This window comes from Thamnophis sirtalis, unplaced genomic scaffold (genome assembly GCF_051295495.1).
Source record: "Thamnophis sirtalis isolate CommonGarterSnake01/CBP01778 unplaced genomic scaffold, rThaSir2_p1.2 scaffold_1, whole genome shotgun sequence".
NCBI classification, from domain to species: Eukaryota; Metazoa; Chordata; class Lepidosauria; order Squamata; family Natricidae; genus Thamnophis; species Thamnophis sirtalis.
In genome coordinates this window covers 150,671,284-150,695,492 of record NW_028261381.1, presented here as the reverse complement: position 1 = coordinate 150,695,492, position 24,209 = coordinate 150,671,284, and the positions used below count along the sequence as shown (strand labels likewise).

Genomic DNA, 24,209 nt, shown 5'->3' with positions numbered 1-24,209 from the left:
TACCGCTCAGAGTTGCCTGAACCGCAAGGTGGCCAGCAAATCAATTTGATAAATAAATAAATTAGTGTTAATCCACTAACTGTTTTTGATGTCATCATTATATGGGGCTGCTTGCTGTAAAAGCATTGGAGATTCTCTACCCAGAGAAGAGCAGATTATTTACACTAAGGAATGGTGAAAACATTACCATTGTGTGGGAATGGACGTGCTGAAGGTTCCAGTAGAGAAAGTATAGAATGGACAATGAAACTCTTTCCTATAAGAGGCTGTTCCATATCGTGTCCACCTTTCAAACTTGGGAGATACAATCCAAGAATGGCATGATGATATTTTAGAATTTTAAATTCATTATTGTATCCTTAAATGCCAACATTCAGCCCCTTTCTGAGTTTTTGTTTTATCTTTTGAAGACAACTGTGATGAAAAAAGTGATGTACTACAATATGCGAATCAAGAGTGTTCATAGACAGCTGAATGAGGAGCTTGAAAAGCTAAGAGAAAGAAAGAACAAACTACAGAAATTGCCAGAAGATCGTCTTAAACATTTCAACTGCTATGTGAAACATGTAAGAAAGGCAAACCCCGCCATCACCAAAGTAAATTTTGGCTGAATCCTATTGTTTGAATGCTACCATTGAAGTGCTGCCCATCATCTATTGTTATACCTTCAATAATTCCAAGTAGGAATTACTTACTTCCCCCAGAAGTAAGATGGCAACAATTCAGTAGTGAGCCTTTCTTCATTAAAAATCTTGATAGAATGCAGGCTTTGCAACCCAGAATGTTCCAGATTCAATCCCAGGCTGAAATTTTCAGAGTTTAGGATGAGAGTAGGACAATTCTGAACCATCTAACCTTTTGTACGGTTGTGAAGTCCTTGTTACCTGCCAGGTCCAAGTGTGTTAAGGGCCCCAAAGATATAGATATATAGTTTTACTTGGCAACCATATATATTTATTTGTAATTATGTTTTTATGATATAGCCTGCCCAGGGTTAGAAGATGGGTGGTAATAGAAAACAAATAAATCAGTACAAAAGAAATTGTTTATAGGCTAATCCAGTCCCATGACATGAGGTATTTAATCAAAACAGTACTAATAATAATCACGGGCCCTTGGGAAGGACTCAATAGGTGACAAAAATGCCAAGTCCAATCCAAACATCTGGCTGACTGAGTGACAAACAACACTAATAATACTAAATAAATGCTGCCCAGAGTCACCTCATAAGGGAGGTAGGCAACATAAAAATGTAATAAATAAATAATAAATAAAAGCATACATAATATTTGAGCAAATTACTATGTCCTCTTGGTTTAATATTGAACTCCAAATACAACCCAACAGAATAGAATTTGGAGTGTTTCTGAAACATACTTCCGCTTTGCAATAATAAATCAGTACATCTTAATATATGTTTACCAAGTCTTTAAAACAAAATTCAAATTTGTCTTAACAAACTATCCAAGAAAAAGTATCCACATGGAGCCCCAACACAGAGCAATGCCACAGTATAAAAGGGGAAGGGAGATTAATTCTTTCCTTCCTGTGCTTGCTATTTGCTGACTAGTCTCACTTCCTATTGCTCTTAAAAGTCTAATTTGTTTTTGTGAAAGCAAATACTTGGGAAGAGGCATTTTTGCATAGAAAGTGTATCTGAAGGAAAAAGTGTTCCCTCCCTCCCTCCCTCCCTCCCTCCCTCCCTCCCTCCCTCCCTGTCTTCTCTGCATCACAATCTACATGACCTTACATTATTTATTTATTTTTTAAAAAGATGGATATTAGATATACTTTTAGAATTGGTGCATATTGCATAATTTTGCTCAAAATGTTGTAGTATTTTTCTTCATTGTGAATAATATTTTCTTCTTCATTGTGGAATAACAACTGAAATATTTTCTTATTTATGCAGTGATGTGCAGCAAAACACATGTGTTGGTTCTTGTCCTATTTTTGCACATTGTTTTATGTATACAGTTTTGGGCTTTAGCTTTTCATTAAATGTTCCTATCCTTCATACATTTCAGTCAAACTAATGCATTTCTTTTGCTTTCTGTCTTAAAACAGCTGGAACGTGAATTGATGGAACTTCAAGCAAGTGGAAAAATACACGCTAGTAAAGTTTCTTCTAGCTGGAACTTTGAATATGAAAAATCAGATGGGGAAGTTGAGAGTCCAGATGAGACCACAGAAGAATCCAGTCTGGAGCAACTATTTCTTCATAAATTAGATGCCCTCAAAAGAAGAATAAATTTCTGGAACAAGAAACTGCAGGAGTATGTACATCTTGTGAAAGGTGCAAGGGCTGCTGTTTGAACAGGTTTGGGACTTGAAGACACTGAATTCATTGCTTGAGATAAGATCCACTTTGGGCTTGGGGGTTGCATGCTGGTCCTCAGTTCCTTCACACGTGCCTGTCCTCTGGAAGAGGCAGGTAGGCTGCTCGGCTGTGTTTATGTCATCGTGAAGGAATTTGTAGGAAGGAGAGAAGTATTCAGGAAATCCATAAAGTAGGATTTGAGGACTTGAAAGGCTATCTCTGTGTAAATAAAGTATAAAGTAGGATTTTAGGACTTGAACGGCTATGTCTCTATAAATTCAATACTAAATATCTAGAACAGGGGTGTCAAATTTGTGTGGTCATGGCAGTGTCACATGATGTATCAGGACTCCCCCCCCCTTTGCTAAACCGGGTGTGAGCATGGCCAGCGCATGACACATCTGGCCTAGGGGTCACGAGTTTGACAGCCCTGATCTAGAACCTAAATGAGAAAGTTTAATTGCAGTACTTTTTAAAAAAATACTCAATGTTTAGATGTTTGTTTTAACTGAACAAAATTGTTTCATCTGTTAAAAAGTCCTCCTAATTGGAAAGATAGCAGGTTTCTTTTTTACATGAATGATTTTCATGTTGATATTTTTACATTCAAAGATGTCAGTGGCCCTCTGAGGGGAAAAAAATTGCTTCTTTTGCCTTTTCCGAAATAGTGTCCATTGGGACATTAACGTGATGATGAAAGCAAAAATATTATATTTACCTGAAAGGAAAATGGATATTTTCCCAAATAATTCTCCTTTGTAATGGGAGGACTATCTTCCACTAGCTGAAAAATGGAATGTGATGAGTACGGTTGATAATTTCAGGGATGCATGAATGTTCTAAAATTCAGGATCACACTTCTTTCAGATACAAGGATACATTAATTTTATCTGGGAGTAACATTGAACTTTGACAAGTCCTGGATTTCTTTAACTAACACCATCCTTAATCTAACATTAAAAAAGAGACCTTGTGCTTATTCGTTTATTATAGCAACTTTATACATGCAATGGAGTGCAGGCACACTTTTGGTTCTTGCAGAGCACTTGATAGAATTTGAATACTGATTGTGTTTCCATTGTATCTGTTTAAGTTAACTCAGACAGATACATGTGTTTTAGTGGGGGAAAGTTGGAAAATCAGAAAGAAACAAAAAATCATTAGGACCTACCTTGGCTCCGAGGTCCTGCATATTCATAAGGCTTGCTATGCAGTTCTTGAGATCATTGCCCTTTTCTGTACTTTGCCATTCACTATCAACTTTCAGCTATGGTGTATCCTGTGTGTTATATTGCAGAATTGAATCTATTTATCAAGTGGAAGTCCAGAAGAAGAAGAAAACCAGCAATTTGGCAGTACAGTTTCTGCTTACTGAACTGGAATCTGTGGGAAACACCCGATTTGAAGAGGGCTCACCAAGTGATGTTTGGTACAGTTGTTTTGCAGTGTTCTAAAATGTTACTCTTCAATGTTGCAGTGTTCTAATGGATCCAAGTGAGCACCAGGAGTAGAAGGGGTTGAGGTCACTGGCTGTGGAGCATATCTGCATGCATCCGTGATATATCTAGATGCTATTGGTTGCCTAAAACCAGGGAAAGTGACAGCAAACCAGTCTCAGCAATGAGAAATGTAATGACCCGGTGACTTGTAAAATACAACTTTCTATGTTCCACCTAGTCTTGGCAGTTGGGACATCATAACAACCTATAATTTAAAGAAATTGAATATTTTGTATAGAAAACAGAAGGGAGGAAGGTTAAACAACATAAAGGAAAACAAACATGCTTAATGCAGATTAGGAGGTACTCTTGGTCAATCAAAAAATAAATGAAATGTAAGCAATTGTAGAAAAAAAGGCAGAGCCTGTGGGTGGTGTCAAAAAAAGGGACCAACCTAGAGTTTCTACATAGCTAGACACATACTAAGTCATGAATTCCCATGACCCTTATCTTACTTATAGTAGGTGCTAATCATTAATTGAAAATATTCCTGTGTATAGGCAGCACGAAAAAATCTGTTTAATTGGAACTTCCCATGTGATCCAGGTCTTTTGCATCTGACAACTACCCTAAATAGAGTAAAAAGCAGGATATAAATCTCCCCTTCCTTGAACTCTGTGTGCCACTTGATCTAGCTTGCAGTTCATCTTTGCTTTGCTACCTAGATAGCATGATAGAGAGATTCAGATATTGTTACCACAGACTTACTTGTAATGAAAAGACCGATTTCTACAAGAAAAGGAAAAGCTCCATTCATGAGGAAACAGAAAATAATATCAGCCTTGTACAATATGTATTGTACAGCAAATCCCTCCAAAATGCAATAAAGCAATAATTTACATCACTGCTACATATATCCAACCAACATGTTTCTGCTCTGCTATGTCCCCCTCAGTAAATGTTAATGTATCAAATAACAGCTTTGGATTACTCTACAGATTGTCATTCACTCCTTTACAGCACCTCATATAGACATCACATTGCTGATTTATCACTACTACAGTCTGTGCTTGGAACAGATATTGTACATGTAGTGTTTGACTTATAAGCACAATTGAGATTGGAATTTCCATCATAAGTCAGTGCAGTTATAAAGCGGAACCTTGACAGTGACTTATCATTACCTACTTTGGCTAATGAAATGTTTGCAAGAAAACAACTAAATCCAGAGAGCACAAGGACTTAACATGTGAACACACCTGATTTTACAACCATTTTTACCTTGGCTGTTAAGTAAATCACATAGTTGTTAAACAAATTCAGCTTCCCCAATTGATTTTGATTGACAGAAGCTGTGGGGAAAGATGCATATCACCATCGTTTGACTGCAAGATGTTGCAATTGTCATAAATGTCAAATTCCTGAATTGTGATCACGTAACCATAGGGATGGTGCAAGAGTCGTAACTTGAAGGATGGGTATCCTTCAAGTTAGAACTCACTTTTCTGTGGATATCATGATTCCAAACTATTGTTAAATGAACAGTTTTAAATCGAGGGTTAACTATATAATAATGATGGATGTAGCCACACAGCCCTTTTAAAAAAATAAGATATGAAAAAAAAAATCCAAGAAGTAATTTCCTTCAAATAATATGTATGGCAATAATTGCTAGAAAACAAAGTTTTCTCAGAAAACTGAGACAGAAAAAGTATATATACTAGAATATCTCCGGTTCAGTCTCCAGCATCTTCAGACAAGCATGCTAAGATCACTTTTCAACTCTGAACGTTAATGCTGGTCATTGTAATCAGTATTAGATGAACTAAGGGTCTGATTAGCTGGAAGGCAGCTTTCACTGTTACTGTATGTTTTGTGCTCAAATCCATTGCATTCAAAACAAAGGATTATAAATTTAGTGTAAGGTGATGAAAAGGTTTGAAAGCAAATTAAATATAGATTTCAGCTGCTTTCTCACCAGCTCACAGATATTATCTTTTTCAGTAAAATATTGAGGAATCTTCCTGCTCTTTTTATCTGAAAATAACAGTAATTATCTTCAAAATTGAGAGATTGTTTTAGATTTTATTGTAATGTAATTAATGGAGGGAGGGGTTTTTAAAAAATTTTGTCTAATTATTTGGGCAGTGTATCATATTGAGTAATTATAGTGATTCAAGCCCTCTTTCTTAACCATAGGTTTAATTCGTGCTATGAATTGATTTTATCCCGATTTTGTGCCTGGGACTTCAAAGTATATGGCATCACTTCATTGAAAGTAAATCGTGTTATTAGGGTGCACAACCGAATTTTGAGGCTGAATTTTGAGGAGAAATTCCAAAAGTTTTTGGATAAAGAAGAGTTAAATGAGTCCATGTGAGTTGATTTTAAAGAAAGTTAATCAAAAAAAGATATTTAATTGGACTTTGGTTCTTTCTGCTTTTATTGAGGGTGTTATCTGCATAATAAACCTATGTGTCTGAAAAACAAGTTCAGATCGCAGTGGACCTACTGTAAGGATGCATTCAACCCAATAAATATTATTACATGTGAGAGTAGGAATATATTGTGATTTTATGAATTGTGTGGTTATTTTAAGGACTTTATATGGGGCTTGAATTTATCTGGTCACCCAGTAATCTGCTTCATGTTGATATTTACACCATAATCAAGCATTTTAATAGCTAAAAGAGTATTATGAGCTGGAATAGGAATTTATGTAAGAAAGGGGGTGCAAATCCTACAGGCTGGAAGCTAAAACATATGAAGAATGATTGCAGGAATCAGATATGTGTAGTCTAGTGAAAACAAAGAATAGGGGTGACATGACAGCAATGTTCCAATATTTGAGGGGCTACCAGAAAGAAGAGATGTTCAACCTGTTTTCCAAAACACTAGAAGGTAGCACAAGAATCAATGGAACTGAATTAAAGAGAGAGGCAACCTACGATGAAGGAGAAATTTCCTAACAGTGAAAACAATTACCAGTGGAATCGCTTGCCTTCAGAAGTTGTGGGTGCTCCATCATTGGAGGCATTTAAGAAGAAACTAGACAGCCAGTCTTGGCTCCTTTCTACCTCTTCCCACCTTTATTTACAGCACAACTTATGAATGCTGATACCTTTTCCTGCCTTGCCAAATTTACTATTGTCAATTTTTCTTAAGCCATCCTTTTCCAGTCTTCTAGCATAAGAACCACCTGTTTTTTGGTTTGCCTCCATTTTACCAATCCTTACTCTCATTTCTGCCACTTTGTAGATTTCTTCTTGGCTTTAGCTGTCTTAGGTTTCTTTCCAGTTGTTTCTGCTCCCTGCCTGTGGATCATTTATTTTTTGCTCTTCCGCTCATTGGTTCTTCTGGCCCAAATTCCATTTGCTTGAACAAGTGGTTTAGGAGTTGGGAGAGACTGTGAGGTGTGGCAAAAGCTGAGTAGGCTTCCAGTGGAATTTCCCTGTACTTTTTTGTTGAGTCCAAAACAAATATCGGCTCTACCTAGGAGAAATGGGATGCCAATGGCTTTATAAATACTTATTAGCCATGGTAATACCGTAATGCCTTCTTGTGGATCAGTAACTTAGAGCAAACACGGAAGGAATGTTATCATTTGTAGGAAGCCTTGGTATAAGACAGGATAATAAATTAGGTGGACTTAGGATTCAATTATTACATCCCTTACTGTTTAAATTTTTTTTAATGTCTTTGTTCTTTCTCTTCCTGTCTTCCATTTTCCCTTCAGAAGCTTCAAGAAGATGTTGGAGTACCTCTTCTATGTATCTCCCCCTGAAATACCTTTGAAGAAAAAGCAATTAATCCACATTCTGGAAGAAGGTTTTCAGGACTCAATGACAGTAAGTAGAAGTTCCAAAACAGTAGGACATAACATTCTTTTTTCCTGTTTATGTCCTCCTATGAGGAAGAATATTATTAAAAATTATCTGGATAATCAAATGCATCATGAAACAGTGCAGATAAGGAACTGATTAAGGATGAATTAGTACTTCCTTTATTAAAAAGAAACAAAATGCTTTCCTATAGGAAAGAATACAAACATTATTGAATAATAACATTGTCCCAACATGCTTTCATAGCTTTCTGTAGTGTTGTTTTATATTGGGTAACATTCACATTATTTCTGAAATGGTATGGTCTCAAAGAGGTTTCTGCCATTCCACACATTTTATATTATTTATATTTAAAACAATTGTGCCTTTAAATTCCAGTTGTGTGCATTTAAAAAAAGTTTTTTTGTACTTTGAATAAATAATGCAATTCCTGTTTTTACGTATTTCTCTTATGGTAGTTAAAGAACTGTGTAAAAACTAATTGGGTAATCAAACTCTCCTGTCACGCTCCATATGCAACTGCAGATATTCCTTGACTTACAGGTCACTTAATATCTATTCCAGTGGTTCCCAAACTTGGCAACTTTAAGATTTGTGGACTTCAACTCCCAGAATTCTCCAGCCAGCTCTGCTGGCTGGAGAATTCTGGGAGTTGAAATCCACAAGTCTTAAAGTTGCCAAGTTTGGGAACCACTGATCTATTCAACATTGCCCCCCCCCAAGCTACTAATGACCTAATTCTGAAGTTTTGATAGCTACACATGCATGCACACGCACGCACGCACATACCACAATCACATGACCACATTTTGGGTTGCTTGATAACTAGCTCACCTTTATAGCCTTTTGCGGTGATTTATTATGTTTTTTGTCAATTCCCTACCCTTTTAGCCAGTTTCCAGCAAAAAAACACCCATAGGAGTGCATTAACGGTTGCTGCGGTCACTTAACAATTGCAATGTTTCCTTAACAAGTGATGCAAAAAGTCATACAATTTGTAAATCTGGCAAGACTGGACTGAAAGAATCAATCTGGACTGGATTACTTGAGCAAGAGGGTTGGACTAGAAAACCTCCAAGATCCCTTTCAACTCTTATTTTTCTGCATCAGTGCCATAAAAGCTAGAAATCTGCTCCTTTAAAAAAGAGAGAAATAAAGGAAGTGAATTGGTTAGTCAATAGTAAATCTTCTTCAGTTTTAATGCAGAAGTGTTACAAACAGAAAGATCACAATCTGTAATCTAACATTTGTCAGTTTTCTCATCTACCTTTCTGTTGTGCTTGTTTATATGTTCCACATGCTCATAACGCTTGTTAATTTTAAAACTATTAATTAAATATTTGGAAAGCTCTTTGTGAGGCAGTAACACTCAGATTAGCGAGCTGTTGGTTTTTATTTTGTTTTGTTTTGCTATTTTAGGAAAATGGAGTCCTTTTACTCTCAAACAGTCTAACCATCTGTGAACATCCAAGAATTGAAATTCTGCAACAACAATCCCAAAGTAAAGGAGATTTTGAGGAGTCAATCAGATATGGTAATGTTTAAGATGTTGCTGAATGGATTTAAACATAATTTTAATAATGGTTTATTTAAATTTTAACAAATAAATAAAAACACCCAAGACTCAGTATAGATTCAGTTAAAATTAGTAAGAAGTGCAGATTTTAATACTGTTGGAGTACCCAGTGGTGCATTATTTACACTGCCTGAAGTTGTACAAAATAAAGATGGGGTATGAATGTAATAATAAATGAATCATATAAGAAAAGTCCCATTGATTATGCCACAGATGTGTATATCACACAGTGGCAATCTAGATGCATTTTAGAAGTTACAGAACTGATGGGTAGTGCCCTTTTTCTCAGTAGTGAGTACTGAGAGCATGGCATCTTGTGCTTTGGGAGATAGTAAACCACCATCAGTACAGGTAGTCTTGGCTTAATTATGGAAATTTCTGTTGCTAAGCAATGTATCACCCTTAGTGACATCATCTCAAGCATTCTCTGTTCCTGTTATTAAGGTTATCACTAAGTGAGGATCAGAACATTCAGTTTACTGCTGGCTTCCCCATTGACTTTGTTTATGGGAAGCTGGGAGGGAAAGTCGCACTTTCATGCGATCATAGGATGCTTTGATGGTCAGAAAACTGGACCAGTTATTGAGCATCTGGATCACATCTGGGGCCCTGCAGTGACTGGAACTTTGAGGATTAGTCATGAGTACCACTAGTTCAGTGCCATTGCTAGTTCAAATGGTTGCTGAATTAGTATTTGTTAACCAAGGAGTTCCTGTATAGCAGCCGTCGATCCTCCCTGAACAGTTCAATCAGCTTTTAGTACCATCCAAATTGGCTACCATTAATATGACTGCTGTAGGGAATCCCACAGTTTAGCTACTACGTAAAACTAGTATTTCTCTGTGAATCCTGAATCTCCCTGCATTTAGTTTCAGTGAATGACCTCAAATTCTAACAGAGAAACAGGATTTAGCAAGGTACTGATTTATGGCCTCATGCCTTCCAACTAACTCTGTTTTTTGTTTGTTTGTTTGTTCGTTTAAATCTGTATTGATTTGTGTCAAAGTTAGAAATATAAGTTGTGGTGGTTATTCTGGAAACACTGGCTATTATGTTGACTAGTTTACCATTTCCCATATTAATAATGCTAAAATATATGTTAACATCTTGACGGAAGTAGGAAGCAGGAAGCTTTTTAAACTTTTTTATTACGTGGTTTGATGTGTTCCATTTCACTTGTTTGGAGTTTTCCATTAGAGTTCCAATAGATTGAGTTTATAAATAAGAGCTTTTATTCATTTTTCAGGGAAACTTATAGTTGCCAAAGTCTTTCTTGGGCATAGTGTTGGAGCCTCTGATACAGATCTAGTCACTCCAGCAAGCTATCCTGGGATCGATAGTGTATACAAGCCTCACAGATCATCTCAAAACAGCCCTCATGCACCCACCAACGGGACTGGGGAACCAGACAAAGCCAAATGTGAGTTAGTGGCTCCAGCTGAAGTTCCACCTCTATAGCTTCTTCATGATGTTTTGGTATTGAAAATTAATAATAAGTATGATTGATATATATATGCAGGTATATAAAGACTTAGAGATTGTTCTTATTTCTAAGTTGGAGAATTTGGCAGTTGGAATCAACATTATACAATAATTTCTTGGACATTTCTGTTCTTTCCGAAGTAGATAAGTGTCCCTACTTTACCCATTTCTTCACCTTGTGATTAAAGATTTATTATTAAAAGAATATGAAGACAACACTGTATATTTCCCAAAAGCTTTGAAAAGATAAACTTATCTTCCTCTCTAAGAAAGTTCAGCATGAACATGAATAAACCACCAGGTGGCAATCTAATCAAACATATGCATACTAAATTCAAACTGAAACCCAAAAAGGCATTCGCAATATATTTTCAGCCCAGTCTTCAGTGTCCTGCAATTTGATCACAGTTATGTAGTCAGGATAAAGTCTTAAGAGTGGCCTACTCTTGGCTGCATTTAAGAAAATAGATGGAAACAGGCTATAATATGGAAATAGTTCACCAAGGTTTTTTTTCAAGTATTGGTTCTGTCATGGCAAAACAATTTCAAATATTTTGAGGAAACATCAAGAGGACCTTGGGAATCCTAGATACTGAAACTTTAGAGACATTTTTGCATGGTGAGCTTCAAAATTTTGAAACAACTTCTGAAGCTCAGCATGCATCCCGAGGCACTCTGTTTCTTAGTTTTCTTAAGTCTTGAAAGTCTTAAGTCTTTTCTTAATGTTTACCTGTAAGTTATTAATTAATTATGTATGTATCAGTGGTGGGAATCAAAAAAATTTACTACAGGTTCTGTGGACATGGCTTGGTGGGTATGGCATGGCTTGGTGGGCGTGGCAGAAGCATACTGTAAAATATCTATTTCCATCCCACTCCAGGGGAAGGATACTGTAAAATCTCCATTCCCTCCCAATCAGCTGGGACTCTGGAGGCAGGGAACACATGGGGGTTGGAGCCAGTCAGAGGTGGTATTTACCTGTTCTCTGAACTACTCAAAATTTCCGCTACTGGTTCTCCAGACCTGGTCAGAACCTGCTGAATACCACCTCTGGTACATACGTACGTACGTACGTAACTATGTATGTATGATGTAATATTACGGTCTTCTGGTTTGTTGTCTAGCGGTCTGGTTAACCACTAGACCAAACTGGGTCTAATAATCAATGACATTAAGGTAATATATAGGCTTGTTGTTGTGGAGAAAATAGGAAGAAGAAGGAGCTTTACAAATGTTCTTTGCCTTGAGCTGTATATAAATGGTAAAGGCAGGGGAATGAAATAAATAAATTACACCTCCCAGCCAGAGGTTTTCATCTAGTGGTTCTTTGAATTTTAGTAAAAATATCCCTGCTAACCTCTTCTAAGTTACACTGTCTGTATAAAAGTAAAGACAAACAAGAGAACCATATTGTGTCCTTTTCCTTAGCTTCCGAATCATGTTCTTCTATGGAATGCAAGAATTGTGACTGTAGCCTCCGACAGTGTGAATGGTTTGTGTTTGATCATGAGCTTGTTTTGCCAGAGTACGTCATTGAATTTGAGTACATGACACAGGTATGGAATGTCTATTAGCTATCAGTTCACTAATTAGGATTTCATTTATAGAATTAATTAGATTAACTATGACTATGTGTTGCTATGTAGTAAAATGAAATAGAGAATTTTCTGACAGAGACTCCCATCTTAATACTGGAGAAGATCTCTTTAACAAAAACATATTTTCTAGGGTACAGGTAGATAGTAGATTATTCAGAAAAATGAAGAAGATAAATCTCAGAAACAGGAATAATTATCTTTTGTGATCAGTACATATACAGTAGGTTTTATATTGCAGTCATTCTTTAAAAACTTACAAACTTTGAGAAAGACTCAAAAATAAAGAAATGATGTGTCAAAGGATATGATTCTTTTTCCAGCTACTAATAGCTGCTGATAATAGTTTCTGTAAAGTTATCATACGCAAAAACAAAGTTCCATTTTTTCCAACTGTTTATAGATCAGTCTCCTCCCCACACCAATAAATCTGGCATCAGTGGCATATCACTCTTTAAAATCTTCTGCATTATTATATGTAATGGTGTCCAAAATGTTCACGTTGACCAGGCATGTTAGAAAAATCTTTTCTGATCTTTTATGTAGGTCAAAGTGGAGGCTTTGTTCTCCTCACCCAACAATGTGATTGGGGAGGATGGAAGGCGAAATTCAGCAGGCTTTGTGTTCTCTCGGGATCTCCAACATGATGATAATGTGTTAAGCATGGAGCCAATAATTAAGCCCAAGCCCAAAATTATTTGCTTGGATGAAAAAACTGTGATGGCAGTCTCAAAGGTCAACACTTACAGTCAGATTGTTGTGAGTAGCTTTTTTCATCTGCCTTGATACAGAATGAAAATTAGATTCTGCCTTTCCCCACTGCTGAGTTGAAGTTTATCCAGTACCCTGAATTGGTAGAAAAGCATACAATATTGACATTAAATTTATTGCCCCTGCTGCTCCTTGTTATCTTGGCTGTATTGCTTCTGTTTCCAGTCGCTGCCAACCACCTGATTTCCCTCCAAGGTAGTAGATGGGAAAGGCTAATGCTTATGCATTTTGGGATGTCTTGAGAAGGAATATGGAGAAAATGCTACTGTAACAGTGGTGCAATTAAGGGCAAATTAAGTCTGTCTCATTGATGGACTGGGGATAGAACATGGGGATTTCACAGAATAAATATGTTCAGATCATGTTTAGATAAAGGGGGCGGGGGAATCTCACAACAAAACAATCTAATTTCTTGCAATACTACCTGCCTCTGCTAAGCAGAATAGGTATGTTTGGCTGCATTCCAACAATGCTACCTAATGGCACCTGAAGAGTATGAAGCTAGCTCATTCCACCCACATAATTATTTGAAATAGAAGGATGAAATACAAAGGAATGTTTTTTTCATTCTCAAGCTCAAGAATAGATTCAAATAAACCTGCTTTTGTACCTATTTTATGTGATTTGGACTTTAATCCCAATAGTAGCTACTTTATTATTTAAATTGTAGGGGTAGAGTGATTACCTTGAATTTTTTTTAAAACCTGAACACTTGTTAGGAAATTACCTTTCTTTCATGAATTGAATGCTTCCAATTGAGGTAGAAGGTCTTGACATTAAAATGTTGGTTTTGAAAATACATCAAGAAAACTATTCCAAGAATGCATAAAATTTATTGGAATTATATTTTGGAAAAGCACTACCTCTTTCAACATAAATCATTCAAATGTTGAAATTAGGAATAGCAATTCTTTTGAAGTATGATATCTAAATAATTTTAAGAAAATGGCTGTGCAAACATTTGAAAGGGAGGAGTTGTAAAAGACTTTGGTATGGCCAAAACACTATTTCTGAAGCATTAATGTAGGTACATCCTCCAGAGCATAGCTGCCTTGAAGTACCACCCCACCCCACCCCGTCTGCATTGCATGCACACTTATGACCTGCTTTGAGTTTCAATTACACACATGTAATTGCTATGGCAATTAACAGTTTACTGAAGGTTGAAGAGGGTGAAGGGACAACAAACAAAGGTCATGTAAACAAAAACAGATTTTCCAAAAAAGGAAGTTTGCCTGAGCAGTTTTATTTTCAACAGGAGCACATAGAAGAATAGTCAAAATCCAGCTCAAAATTCCAAGAGCCAAGTTAGGATTGCCAGTCTTCCAGAGGTTAGTTTCATAAGCAGAATAGCAATAGCACTTAGACATATACTGCTTCACAGTGCTTTTACAGCCCTCTCTAAGTGGTTTACAGAGTCAACATATTGCTCCCAACAATCTGGGTCTTCATTTTCCAACCTCAGAAGGATGGAAAGCTGAGTCAACCTTGAGCAGGTGAGAATTGAACTGCTGGCTGTTGGCAGAATTAGCCTGCAATACTGCATTCTGTGCTACCAAGGCTGAATCTATACAAGACCCACAAATCAGATAATTGCTTCAAACAACAAAACATAGATCAGGCTTGCCTCCTAAATCAGACTGCTCAAGCTGTTTTTCATCAAGAAGTTTACTCCCTTACTTGGCAAGAAGCCTCATAGAATGTCTTTTCTCTGCTCTCTGCTGTGCTTATTAGGTGTGAGGGCTTCGAAGCTGTCATTATAAGATTGGTCCAGCTGTTCATGTAGAACTTGATCAGGCTTAGGTGATTCTTGGCTTTGTTTTTCTTGACATTCCCCAGTTCAACTGGAAAATCTTCTTCAAAATCAGCATGAGTCCTGTGACATGACAACTGTTTTACTTCACTGTAGCTTCCTACATGTCCATGCATATATATGGACTAGGGAAACTTTTATAGTTGTTTTCAAACAACATCGTTCTGAAAGCTTTGCCCAACACTCAACATCATCCCTTAAATACTAAAAGATCAATAAACAATTCCTGCTTTCCTACTAATATAGGTTCTGAATCTACATGGAAACCGGCTTACCAAACTCCGAGATATCTCCAGACTCACTGGACTTCGCAAGCTTATTATCAGTTTTAATGAATTTACTTGTTTAGATGATGTTTACCACTTGGTAAGAAAAATACTTTTTTTCATAAAATGTTTTGAATGCTGCTCTCTATTCTGGAGGACAAAATTATTGGGGGGGGGGATGATGAGAAATTTGGGGGAGGTGAAATGAGGATGAAAAGATAGTAGCAGCATCAAGAAATGTTTTTTTGCTTATCTTTCCCCAAAATTCTTTTGTGGATAAAACAGCAACTTGATTCCATGCATTTGCAAGTGACTTCTGGTGAAGGAAAATTAATTTTGCTAAGTATGAGTCTGGAATATGCACCCAAATTGGAAGATGGATTTTGTGTTTGATTCAAGTACCGTATTTTTCGGACTATAAGTCGCATCGGTGTATAAGACGCACCAAGATTTCAAAGAGGTAAGTAAGAAAAAAAAAAGTTTTTGCCTTCCCTCAGCCCCCAGCAGCACTCTGCAGGCTTCAATGGGGCTGGGGTAAGGCAAAAACGCCTCCGTTTTTGCGAAAAACAGCCCATTTTTGACCCGTTTTTCACAAAAATGGGATGCGGGGGCAGGGCTGTGAGAGGCCAAAAATGGCTGCATTTGGTGTATAAGATGCACCAACATTTCCACACACTTTTAGGGGAGGGAAGGTGTGTCTAGTACTCCAAAAAATACGGTATATTACTTGAACCAAATACCATATCCTTGTCCTAATTATCTACAATATAACCCACAAACCTTACCAAAAATTGACCTTTGATACAGGCCTTGCTTTAAGAACAAGCATTGGTTTCCATAGCCTTCCTATGGTTTTAGTTGCAAGCCTAATATTATAGTAGATCAGTCTATTGAAAGTTTCCTTTCATTTTTATGGCTTTTGGTTTTCTATCAGTTTGACTTTTCTACCAGTTTGAACCACAATTGGGACTGGAATTTCAGTTGTTGAGCAAAGTGGTGGTTAAATGACATGTCACGTGACTGCTTTGCTCAGTAACTGCAAGTTCAACATCTATCATTCCCAGGTCTCAACTTCATCACAGGAGGTAAAAACAATTTTAATACCTTTATCACTGTCACTAAATAAAACATAATCTCTCTTCTCTCCATAGCTTAGATAAGGAAAATAAAGTCCAAATGCCATGTCAATTAATCTTTGTAAAAAAAAAAGTCTAATAACTCGATATAACTCTTTTCTTTTAACCCTGGTTGAATAAACCTCTTATAAGTTTCCCGATTTTTTTAAAAAATAACTCCCTTCTTCAAAAAGTTTTAAAGGTAATTTGCTGCTCATCTGAGTAGAAATCCTTAAGTACTTTAACAGACTTCTTTTGTACTAATAAGTAAAATTTATCCTTCTAAAAAATTTCCTTCCAAATCTTAGCAGAGCTCTTTTGTCTATCTATCCAAAGGGGAAAAAATCCAGTTCACTTTCTTGATTTGATATCTGTTTATCTCCTGTAGGAAATGAGTCATCCGTTAGATCCATTTGTATTACATTTAAATCGCCTTCAAATTAATTTCATAGGCATCCATGGCAGCTTATTATTGTTCATTAGAATGTGTCTGTCAACTCTGTCAATAACTTCATTAGAACATGCTCTGTCAATTTTATCAAGCAATTAATCCATTTTGTCCAAAAACGTGGCTGAAAGGTATTCAAAAGTGCACTAAGAATTTCTGCCCCGTTTTCTTTATCCTTTGGTCTCTAACGTCCAACCTTCAAGGACTCCTTATCAAAAAGAAATTAAAGCTAACTCAATTTTTTCATGAAAAAATATCTTCTAAATAATTCAAAACTGTCATTCCAAATCTCTCTGACTCCTTAATTCATTATTTCCAAAATTCATTCTTTTGCTGCATAACCTCCCCCAAATTATATATATTTAGATACATTGAAAATCAACTATATCTCCTTTGTTCAGGAGAGATTATGTTGGGCCGGATCCAGCATCCAGCAGCAACTCCCCTCACAAAAGCTGTCTTCCTACCCAGCAAAAGTCAACAAGTTGTCAATTCACCTGGGTCCTTGCAGGAAGTGTCAAGAATCCAGTAATTCCTGAAAGCATGAGCCAGTTTGGTGTAGTGATTAAAGCATCAGTACTAGAAACTGGAAATCATAAATTCAACCCTAACCCTAACCAGCAATAAAAAGAAAAATTGGTGGGGATTGGTGACTTAAAGGCACCCTCCCCAGTCCCCAGGGCTGGGTTCTGGCCGGTATTACTGCGCATGCACAGAACTTAAAAAAAAGTTGGTGATGGTGGCGACTGAGAATGGGTTCGGGGATGTATCCAGTCTGGGTCATTGCTGGTTCTGCGACCTAGGCTGGCATATCACTACCGGTTCAGCTTGGTAGGAACCCACCTCTGCCACTCGCCATTCCATCAGCCTTCCTGAATACAGTCTGTTCCATTATGGTTAGTAGTTTTATTCCAATATCCACGTATAATCTACTTTCTTCTAATTTATACCCATTGTTTCTAGAATATATTTTATGACCATCCTTCACATACTTAAAGATAACTCTTGGGTCTCCGGGCAGTCTTCTCAAGACTAAATATACTTCTTAATATACCTCTTAATTGAATAAATAACTAGTTATGAACTGCTGGTAAAGTAAGATACCTAATTTACAAAATTAATTTTTATCCATTTGTATATGGCAATCATTTTATCACAGACAGAAATACATTATATGCAGACAATATTCCTCTTTTATTCTTATAACAGAAATAGCAGAAAAAGAGAATAAAAGTCACAACGGGGGGGGGGTGTTAAAAGAAAGTCTAGCAACATTGAGAAGGAAAGCAAAGAAAGGCTGAGGGAAGAGGTGACAAGAAGAGAGGGAAATAAAAGTTATGAAAGCTATCATGATAAAAAGATTGAATTTACCATTGCTTTTGAATACTTTATAGCCCAACTTGGAATATTTTGATGCCAGCCATAACCATGTCATAACTCTTGAAGGCATTAGAGGATTAACCAAACTAAAGTATTTGGACTTGAGTTGGAATCAGCTGAAAAAGCCAGCGGAAGAAATTGGTGTCTTGCGTAAACATACACCAATGTTGCTCAGCTTGGATATCAGGCATAATCCATGGCATAAGGTAATTTCAATCAGCTGCAGTTGTTACTGCATTACATGTAAGTCTGCTTTAATCAGAGTTTATTTATTGGATTTCATGGCTACTCAATTCCAAAAAGACTGAGTTGCTTACAATATTTTTAAAAAATCATGTTCTCCTGTGTGCTGCTCCGGGAATCCAATCATGGGTTAACTTAGCCTTCTAGCCTTGAGACTGAGTATGCAAATATCAAAGTTACGCCTCCTCTGACTGGACTTCCGTTTCCTCTCCAGTTCTTATTACTCAGTCAAGCCTACGAGACTTATTTTCAACGCTCTCTTGATTAATTGCTAATATTTCAAGATTAAGGATGAATTTTAAGGAAGCTGAGTCTCCCAGCGCTGCTCTCCACGCCGGATAGCACCCGCCCGCGAGCGCGGTCAGATCCGAGGCTTTGGCTTGTCGGAGCGGGTCTCCCCCCCCTCCCCGCCTCCCTCCTTTGTGCCCTCGCTGGAGCGGCTGCCGGAGGATTACATGAATCGGCTGTTTAGGAATTTCCCCTGCGGTTCCTTTGAATTTCGCGCCTTTGATGCCGGTGACCTTATTTGGTAGCGCTTTTCACACATGCGCAGTAATGCCTGGGATGAGAAGGCAGATTTTGCCTGCGCGCTTGAGTTTGCGCACTGCTTCCGCCCCTCCCTTTTCCCTCACTCGAGTTTGCTGACTCAGGGAGGAGGTCGCTTCTCTTGGTCTCTGCTTCCACGTGGCGTTCTTGGCGAGTGCTTTCAATTGCATTCCTTTGTTTCGCTGATTGAGCTCTTTCAAATTCATATCATGGCTGATCAATCGGTATTGCAAGGTACTGTCCGGCCAGTTTCTGAGCCCCGCTCCCCTGGCGAGGGAGGGGCCAGCCCTGGGCCTAGTAGGGCCGCGACCAGGGCCTCTACTAGCAGGCCTCGAGCCTCATCTACTGTTCGGGATAAGTCGCACAAGCGCAAAGACAAGGCCAAGGTTCCCCCCAAGGCATCTGGGGCTCCTATTTCTTCTCCTCCGGTTCTGATTCAGCAACCTGGGTCTCCGGTGAGGGTCGTTGAGCAGGGTTGGTCTCCTGATATTCAGCTTCCCCAGGGCCCTATTCCTGAGGTAGGGGCTTTCGGGCCTCGTTCCCCCCCAATTATTTCGGAGGCTAGTGGGGCTTCTCTTCGTTCACCTCCACGCGCTGGGCCCTCTGCCACGTTCACCCCCACAGCTGCAGGCCTCAGGCCTCTGGAGGGCCAGGATTTGGGCCTTTCTGCTGAATTCTACAGCATGATCTCAGAGGCTATTTCCAGAGGGGTGGATGCGGAATTAGCGCGTAGATCCCAGGTCTCCAGGCCTACTCTGGCCTACTCAGGCCTGGCTCCCCAAGCAGTACAAGGGGATTCTTCCATTCTGCAAACTGATCCTCCTTCCCCTTTACACTCTGTGTTTAGCGCACAATCTCCCTTAGTGGAAGAAGGTGAAATCCAGGATAGGGAACTCTCTGGTGACGAGGGCCTTCCTGTGGACCAGCCTCCGCCCCCTGGGCTTTTCAGGCACACTCTTTTCAAATCCCTGTTATATAAGGCCAAGACTACCACCCACATGGGGGAGGCAATTTCTGCAGAAAGTGCTGCTGTGGGCCTGGATGCCACCGAGCGGCTCTTTGCTGAGCAGGTGGCTCTGCAAGATTTTATTCCATCTCCCAAGCTTTTTCTTGATTTAATCCAAAAGCAGTGGGATGAGCCGACCGCAGTTAAGCCCCCTGGGTCTGGTGATAGGAAGCTTTTCACATCTTCTCCAGAGTTGGAGGCCCTCCTGCAGTTTCCCACAGTGGATGCTCCCATCGCTGCTCTTGCTTCACCGGCGTTAATTCCTTCTGAAATTTCGGAAGGATTGAAGGCCGAGGACCGCAAGGCCGAATCGGTCCTTCGCAAGACTCATCAGGCAGCAGCATGGGCCTTGCGATCAGCCACTGCAGCTTCCTTCTTTAATAGGACTTCTTTAGTTTGGCTGAGACAACTACAGGAAAGGCTGGATCCGGAGGAACTGCGCCTCCATCAGGATGTCACCAAACTGATAGCGGCCCTAGAGTTTTCTGCCGATGCCACCCTTAGCGCGGCAAAGTTTGCATCCCGAGCCGTGGCTTCCAATGTGGCTTCTCGCCGTTTGCTCTGGCTCCGCCACTGGCAAGCTGATATCAAATCCAAGTGGCGTCTAGCATCCACGCCCTTTAAGGGCGGGGCCTTGTTTGGTTCAGTGCTGGATCCCATTCTCATTGAGACTCGGGACAGACGTAGGGTGCTTCCCTCCACAAGTGCCCGTGTGGCCAGAAGGCCACAGCCTTATGGTAGACGGCAGCCCTTTCGGTCTGGGGACTCGGGGTTTACCTCTGCCCCCTATGTCCCCAACTATACCAGGGGGTTCTCCCAGGCACAGGACCGTGGCCAGGACCGAGCCGGGGCCAGAGACAGGGGGCGCCAGCAGAGTCAGGCGCAGAGTAGGCGGTCATTCCGAGGAGCGGGCAACCGTTCCTTTCGCAGATACCGCTGACTCGCAGGAGGCAGGGCCCATAGGAGGACGTCTCTTGGCCTTCGCCCACCGGTGGGCGGAGCTCACGTCAGACGCCTGGGCCCTTCAAGTAGTGAGTTTGGGTCTCACGCTAGAATTTCTATCCATCCCCCCGAGAAGGTTCATCAGGTGCCCTGTGCCCAGGTGCCCGTCGAAGCGGCGCCTTATGGACACCGAGATATCTCATCTTCTCACCATCAGGGCCATAGAGCAAGTTCCCAAAGGGCAGGGAGGCCTAGGGTTTTATTCCATCTTGTTCCTAGTACCAAAGAACTCCGGGGGATGGAGGGCAATCCTAGATTTGAAACAGCTCAATCAGTATATCAAATACCAAAAATTCAAAATGCACTCTCTAAAGAGCATATTGGCTTCCATCCGCCAAGGCGACATGATGACTTCCATAGACATCAAAGAAGCGTACCTCCATGTGCCCATTCATCCGGCACATCGGAAGTTCCTGCGGTTTCACTTCAACGGCCGTCATTATCAATACCGGGCCTTGCCATTCGGCCTCTCCTCGGCCCCGCGCGCGTTCACCAAACTTCTGGCAGTATTGGCAGCCTCCCTTCGTTCAATTCCAATACGCATCAATTGTTATTTGGACGACGTGTTGGTGCTGTCGTCCTCTCGAGATCAGGCCCTCCGAGACCTACGGGTCACGATGGACGCATTGCGGGACCATGGATTTGTCCTCAATCTGCCCAAGAGCCACCTGCGCCCAACCACGTCCCTCCTTCATCTGGGAACCACCATCAACTCGATGTCGTGCGAGGTTTTCCTGTCCCCGGAAAGAAGGCAGAGCATATACCACCTGGCGCATCATGCGCTATCCCATCGGCGAGTACCGCTGCTGTCGCTGTCCAAACTGCTAGGGAAGATGATCTCCTGCATCAGCGTGGTGCCCTGGGCCAGGTTCCATGCGCGTCCTCTCCAGTGGTTCCTGCTGCCCTTCCAAAGAGCGCATACCAGTCATTCCCACATCAAGGTGCAGCTCCCGGGCAAGGCCAGGCGGTCCCTGCATTGGTGGATGTCGTCCAGGCTCCTCAGGGGATGTCCATTCAAGGAGCCGGACCGCGTTCAAGTTACAACGGACGCCAGCTTATTCGGATGGGGGGCCCATGCCCTGGACAAGGTTGCCCAAGGTCGATGGTCGGATCAGGAGCTGGCGAACAGCATAAACTGGCTGGAGTTGCGGGCCATCCGTCTGGCTCTCCTGGAGTTTCGGGACATTGTATCTCATCACCATGTGTTAATCTTGACCGACAATGTGGCCTCCAAGGCTCACATCAACCGCCAAGGGGGAACGCAGTCCAGAGCTCTGATGCTGGAAGCGGAAAGGTTGTTCCATTGGGTGGAGCCCAGACTCTCATCGATTCGGGCGGAGCACATCTCGGGCGAAGCCAACACTCAGGCGGACTGGCTGAGCAGAGCGACTGTGGATCAGGGGGAGTGGCAGCTCCACCCCATTCTCTTCCAGGAGCTCTCTCGCCGCTTCGGCCTGCCCGAGGTGGATCTGTTCGCTCACCCGCACAACGCACAACTTCCCCGGTTTTACTCCCGATACCAGACTCCGGGGGCGGAGGGAGTAGACGCTCTACGCAGCCGTTGGCCGGCCGGCCTTCTCTATGCCTTTCCTCCTCTCCCGATCCTTCCGTCGGTCATTCAGAAGATCTTGACAGAACAGGCGGAAGTGCTGCTGGTCGCCCCAATGTGGCCCAGACGTCCCTGGTACGCAGACCTCGTCCATCTGTCCGTTTCGCGTCCTTGGAGGATCCCGGACGACAAGATTCAGCTCCACCAAGGGGCTCTCCGGCACCCGGGCCCTCAGCTGTTGCAGTTAGCCGTGTGGCACGTGAGCGGGAGATGCTAGCGGCCCTCCACTATTCGGACGAAGTCATTTCTACAATTCAAGCGGCCCGTCGCCCGTCGACTACCCGTATTTACGAGGCTACCTGGCAGGCCTTCTGCCGCTGGTGCCGACGCACCGGGGTCGATCCCATCAAAGCCTCGGTGCCCCAGGTTCTGGATTTCTTGCAGTCCGGCCTCAACAAGGGGTTGGCACCAAACACGCTTCGCCGTCAGGTCACAGCCTTGTCGACGGTGGTCGGGGGTGGCCAAGGCCGCTCCTTATCCCAGCACTCGCGAGTTCGAACCTTCCTTAAGGGTGCTTCCAACTTACGACCGCCGACGGTACATCGTTATCCCACGTGGGATTTGACCTTGGTTCTCAGGGCCCTTACAGCTGCCCCCTTTGAGCCTCTACATTCCATCAGCCTCCGCTTGCTGACACTCAAGACGGCCTTCCTGGTGGCCATAACATCGGCCAGGAGGGTGTCGGAGCTAGCAGCCCTTTCGGTTCGTGCGGATCTTTGCATCTTCCACCCGAACAAGGTAGTGCTTCGTTTGGATCCGACCTTTCTTCCAAAGATAAACTCGTTGTTTCACAGAACTCAAGAACTTGTCCTGCCGGACTTTTGTCCTCACCCGTCTCATCCGCGGGAGCGTCAGTGGCACCATCTGGATGTTCGCAGGGCTCTTCGTCGCTATGTGAAGCGCACGGCGTCGTTCCGAAGATCGGAGGCCCTGTTCGTCTCCTTCCAGCCATCTTCAATGGGACAGAAGGTGTCCTCCCACACCATCGGCCGATGGTTGAAAGCTTGCATTGCGTTGGCGTATGACTCCCACTCCAGACCGGTTCCAAGGCGAATCACTCCTCATTCCACCAGGAGTGCGGCCACCACAGCGGCCTGGGCGACGCAAGCGTCTGTAGAAGAGATTTGCAGGGCGGCCACTTGGGCATCCCCCTCGCCTTTTATTCGCCACTACAAGATTGATGTCTTCGCCTCGGCCGAGGCGTCCTTTGGGCGGAGAGTGTTGCAAAGGGTCCTTCCGTCTGCGGAGGAGCCTGACCAGCCTAGCTCCCGCCCTGGGAGTTCATTGCTTTGATATATCCCATGATTGGATTCCCGGAGCAGCACACAGGAGAATGACCGTTGTCTTACCTGAACGGTCCTTCTATGGGTGCTGCGAAGGGAATCCAAACCCGCCCGCAGCTTCGGCTGGTCAGGGCTCCGTTTTGATGTGACTCTCTGACTTGTTACTGACTGGACTTGACTCTGTAGTGCCGGATGACTTGCGGCTTGTTTGAGGATTGACATAATGATCCTTCGGTGGACTTCGTAAAAGAACTGGAGAGGAAACGGAAGTCCAGTCAGAGGAGGCGTAACTTTGATATTTGCATACTCAGTCTCAAGGCTAGAAGGCTAAGTTAACCCATGATTGGATTCCCTTCGCAGCACCCATAGAAGGACCGTTCAGGTAAGACAACGGTCAATTTGAGGAAACGTGATCATACAGACCTGTGATGGTGAACCTAAGGCACATGTGCTGGAAGTGGCATACAGAGCCA

General features: G+C 41.4%; 1 protein-coding gene across 5 annotated transcripts in view; it reads left to right on the top strand.

Moving 5' to 3' along the window:
- LRRC9 (leucine rich repeat containing 9) overlaps nucleotides 1–24,209 on the top strand; it is a 69,471-nt gene that overhangs the window by 10,301 nt on the left and 34,961 nt on the right. For all 5 annotated transcript variants that reach the window (XR_015698348.1, XR_015698349.1, XM_087727652.1 and 2 more), the window contains exons 8-18: nucleotides 411–566; nucleotides 2,068–2,276; nucleotides 3,618–3,749; nucleotides 5,959–6,135; nucleotides 7,496–7,607; nucleotides 9,021–9,135; nucleotides 10,424–10,597; nucleotides 12,088–12,215; nucleotides 12,801–13,013; nucleotides 15,085–15,204; nucleotides 18,062–18,253. Coding sequence is in view for 3 of the 5 variants with exons in the window: in XM_087727652.1 (XP_087583778.1) it covers nucleotides 411–566; nucleotides 2,068–2,276; nucleotides 3,618–3,749; nucleotides 5,959–6,135; nucleotides 7,496–7,607; nucleotides 9,021–9,135; nucleotides 10,424–10,597; nucleotides 12,088–12,215; nucleotides 12,801–13,013; nucleotides 15,085–15,204; nucleotides 18,062–18,253 (1,728 nt within the window). In the remaining 2 variants the exon portion in view is untranslated. The remainder of the gene's footprint in view (nucleotides 1–410; nucleotides 567–2,067; nucleotides 2,277–3,617; nucleotides 3,750–5,958; nucleotides 6,136–7,495; nucleotides 7,608–9,020; nucleotides 9,136–10,423; nucleotides 10,598–12,087; nucleotides 12,216–12,800; nucleotides 13,014–15,084; nucleotides 15,205–18,061; nucleotides 18,254–24,209) is intronic.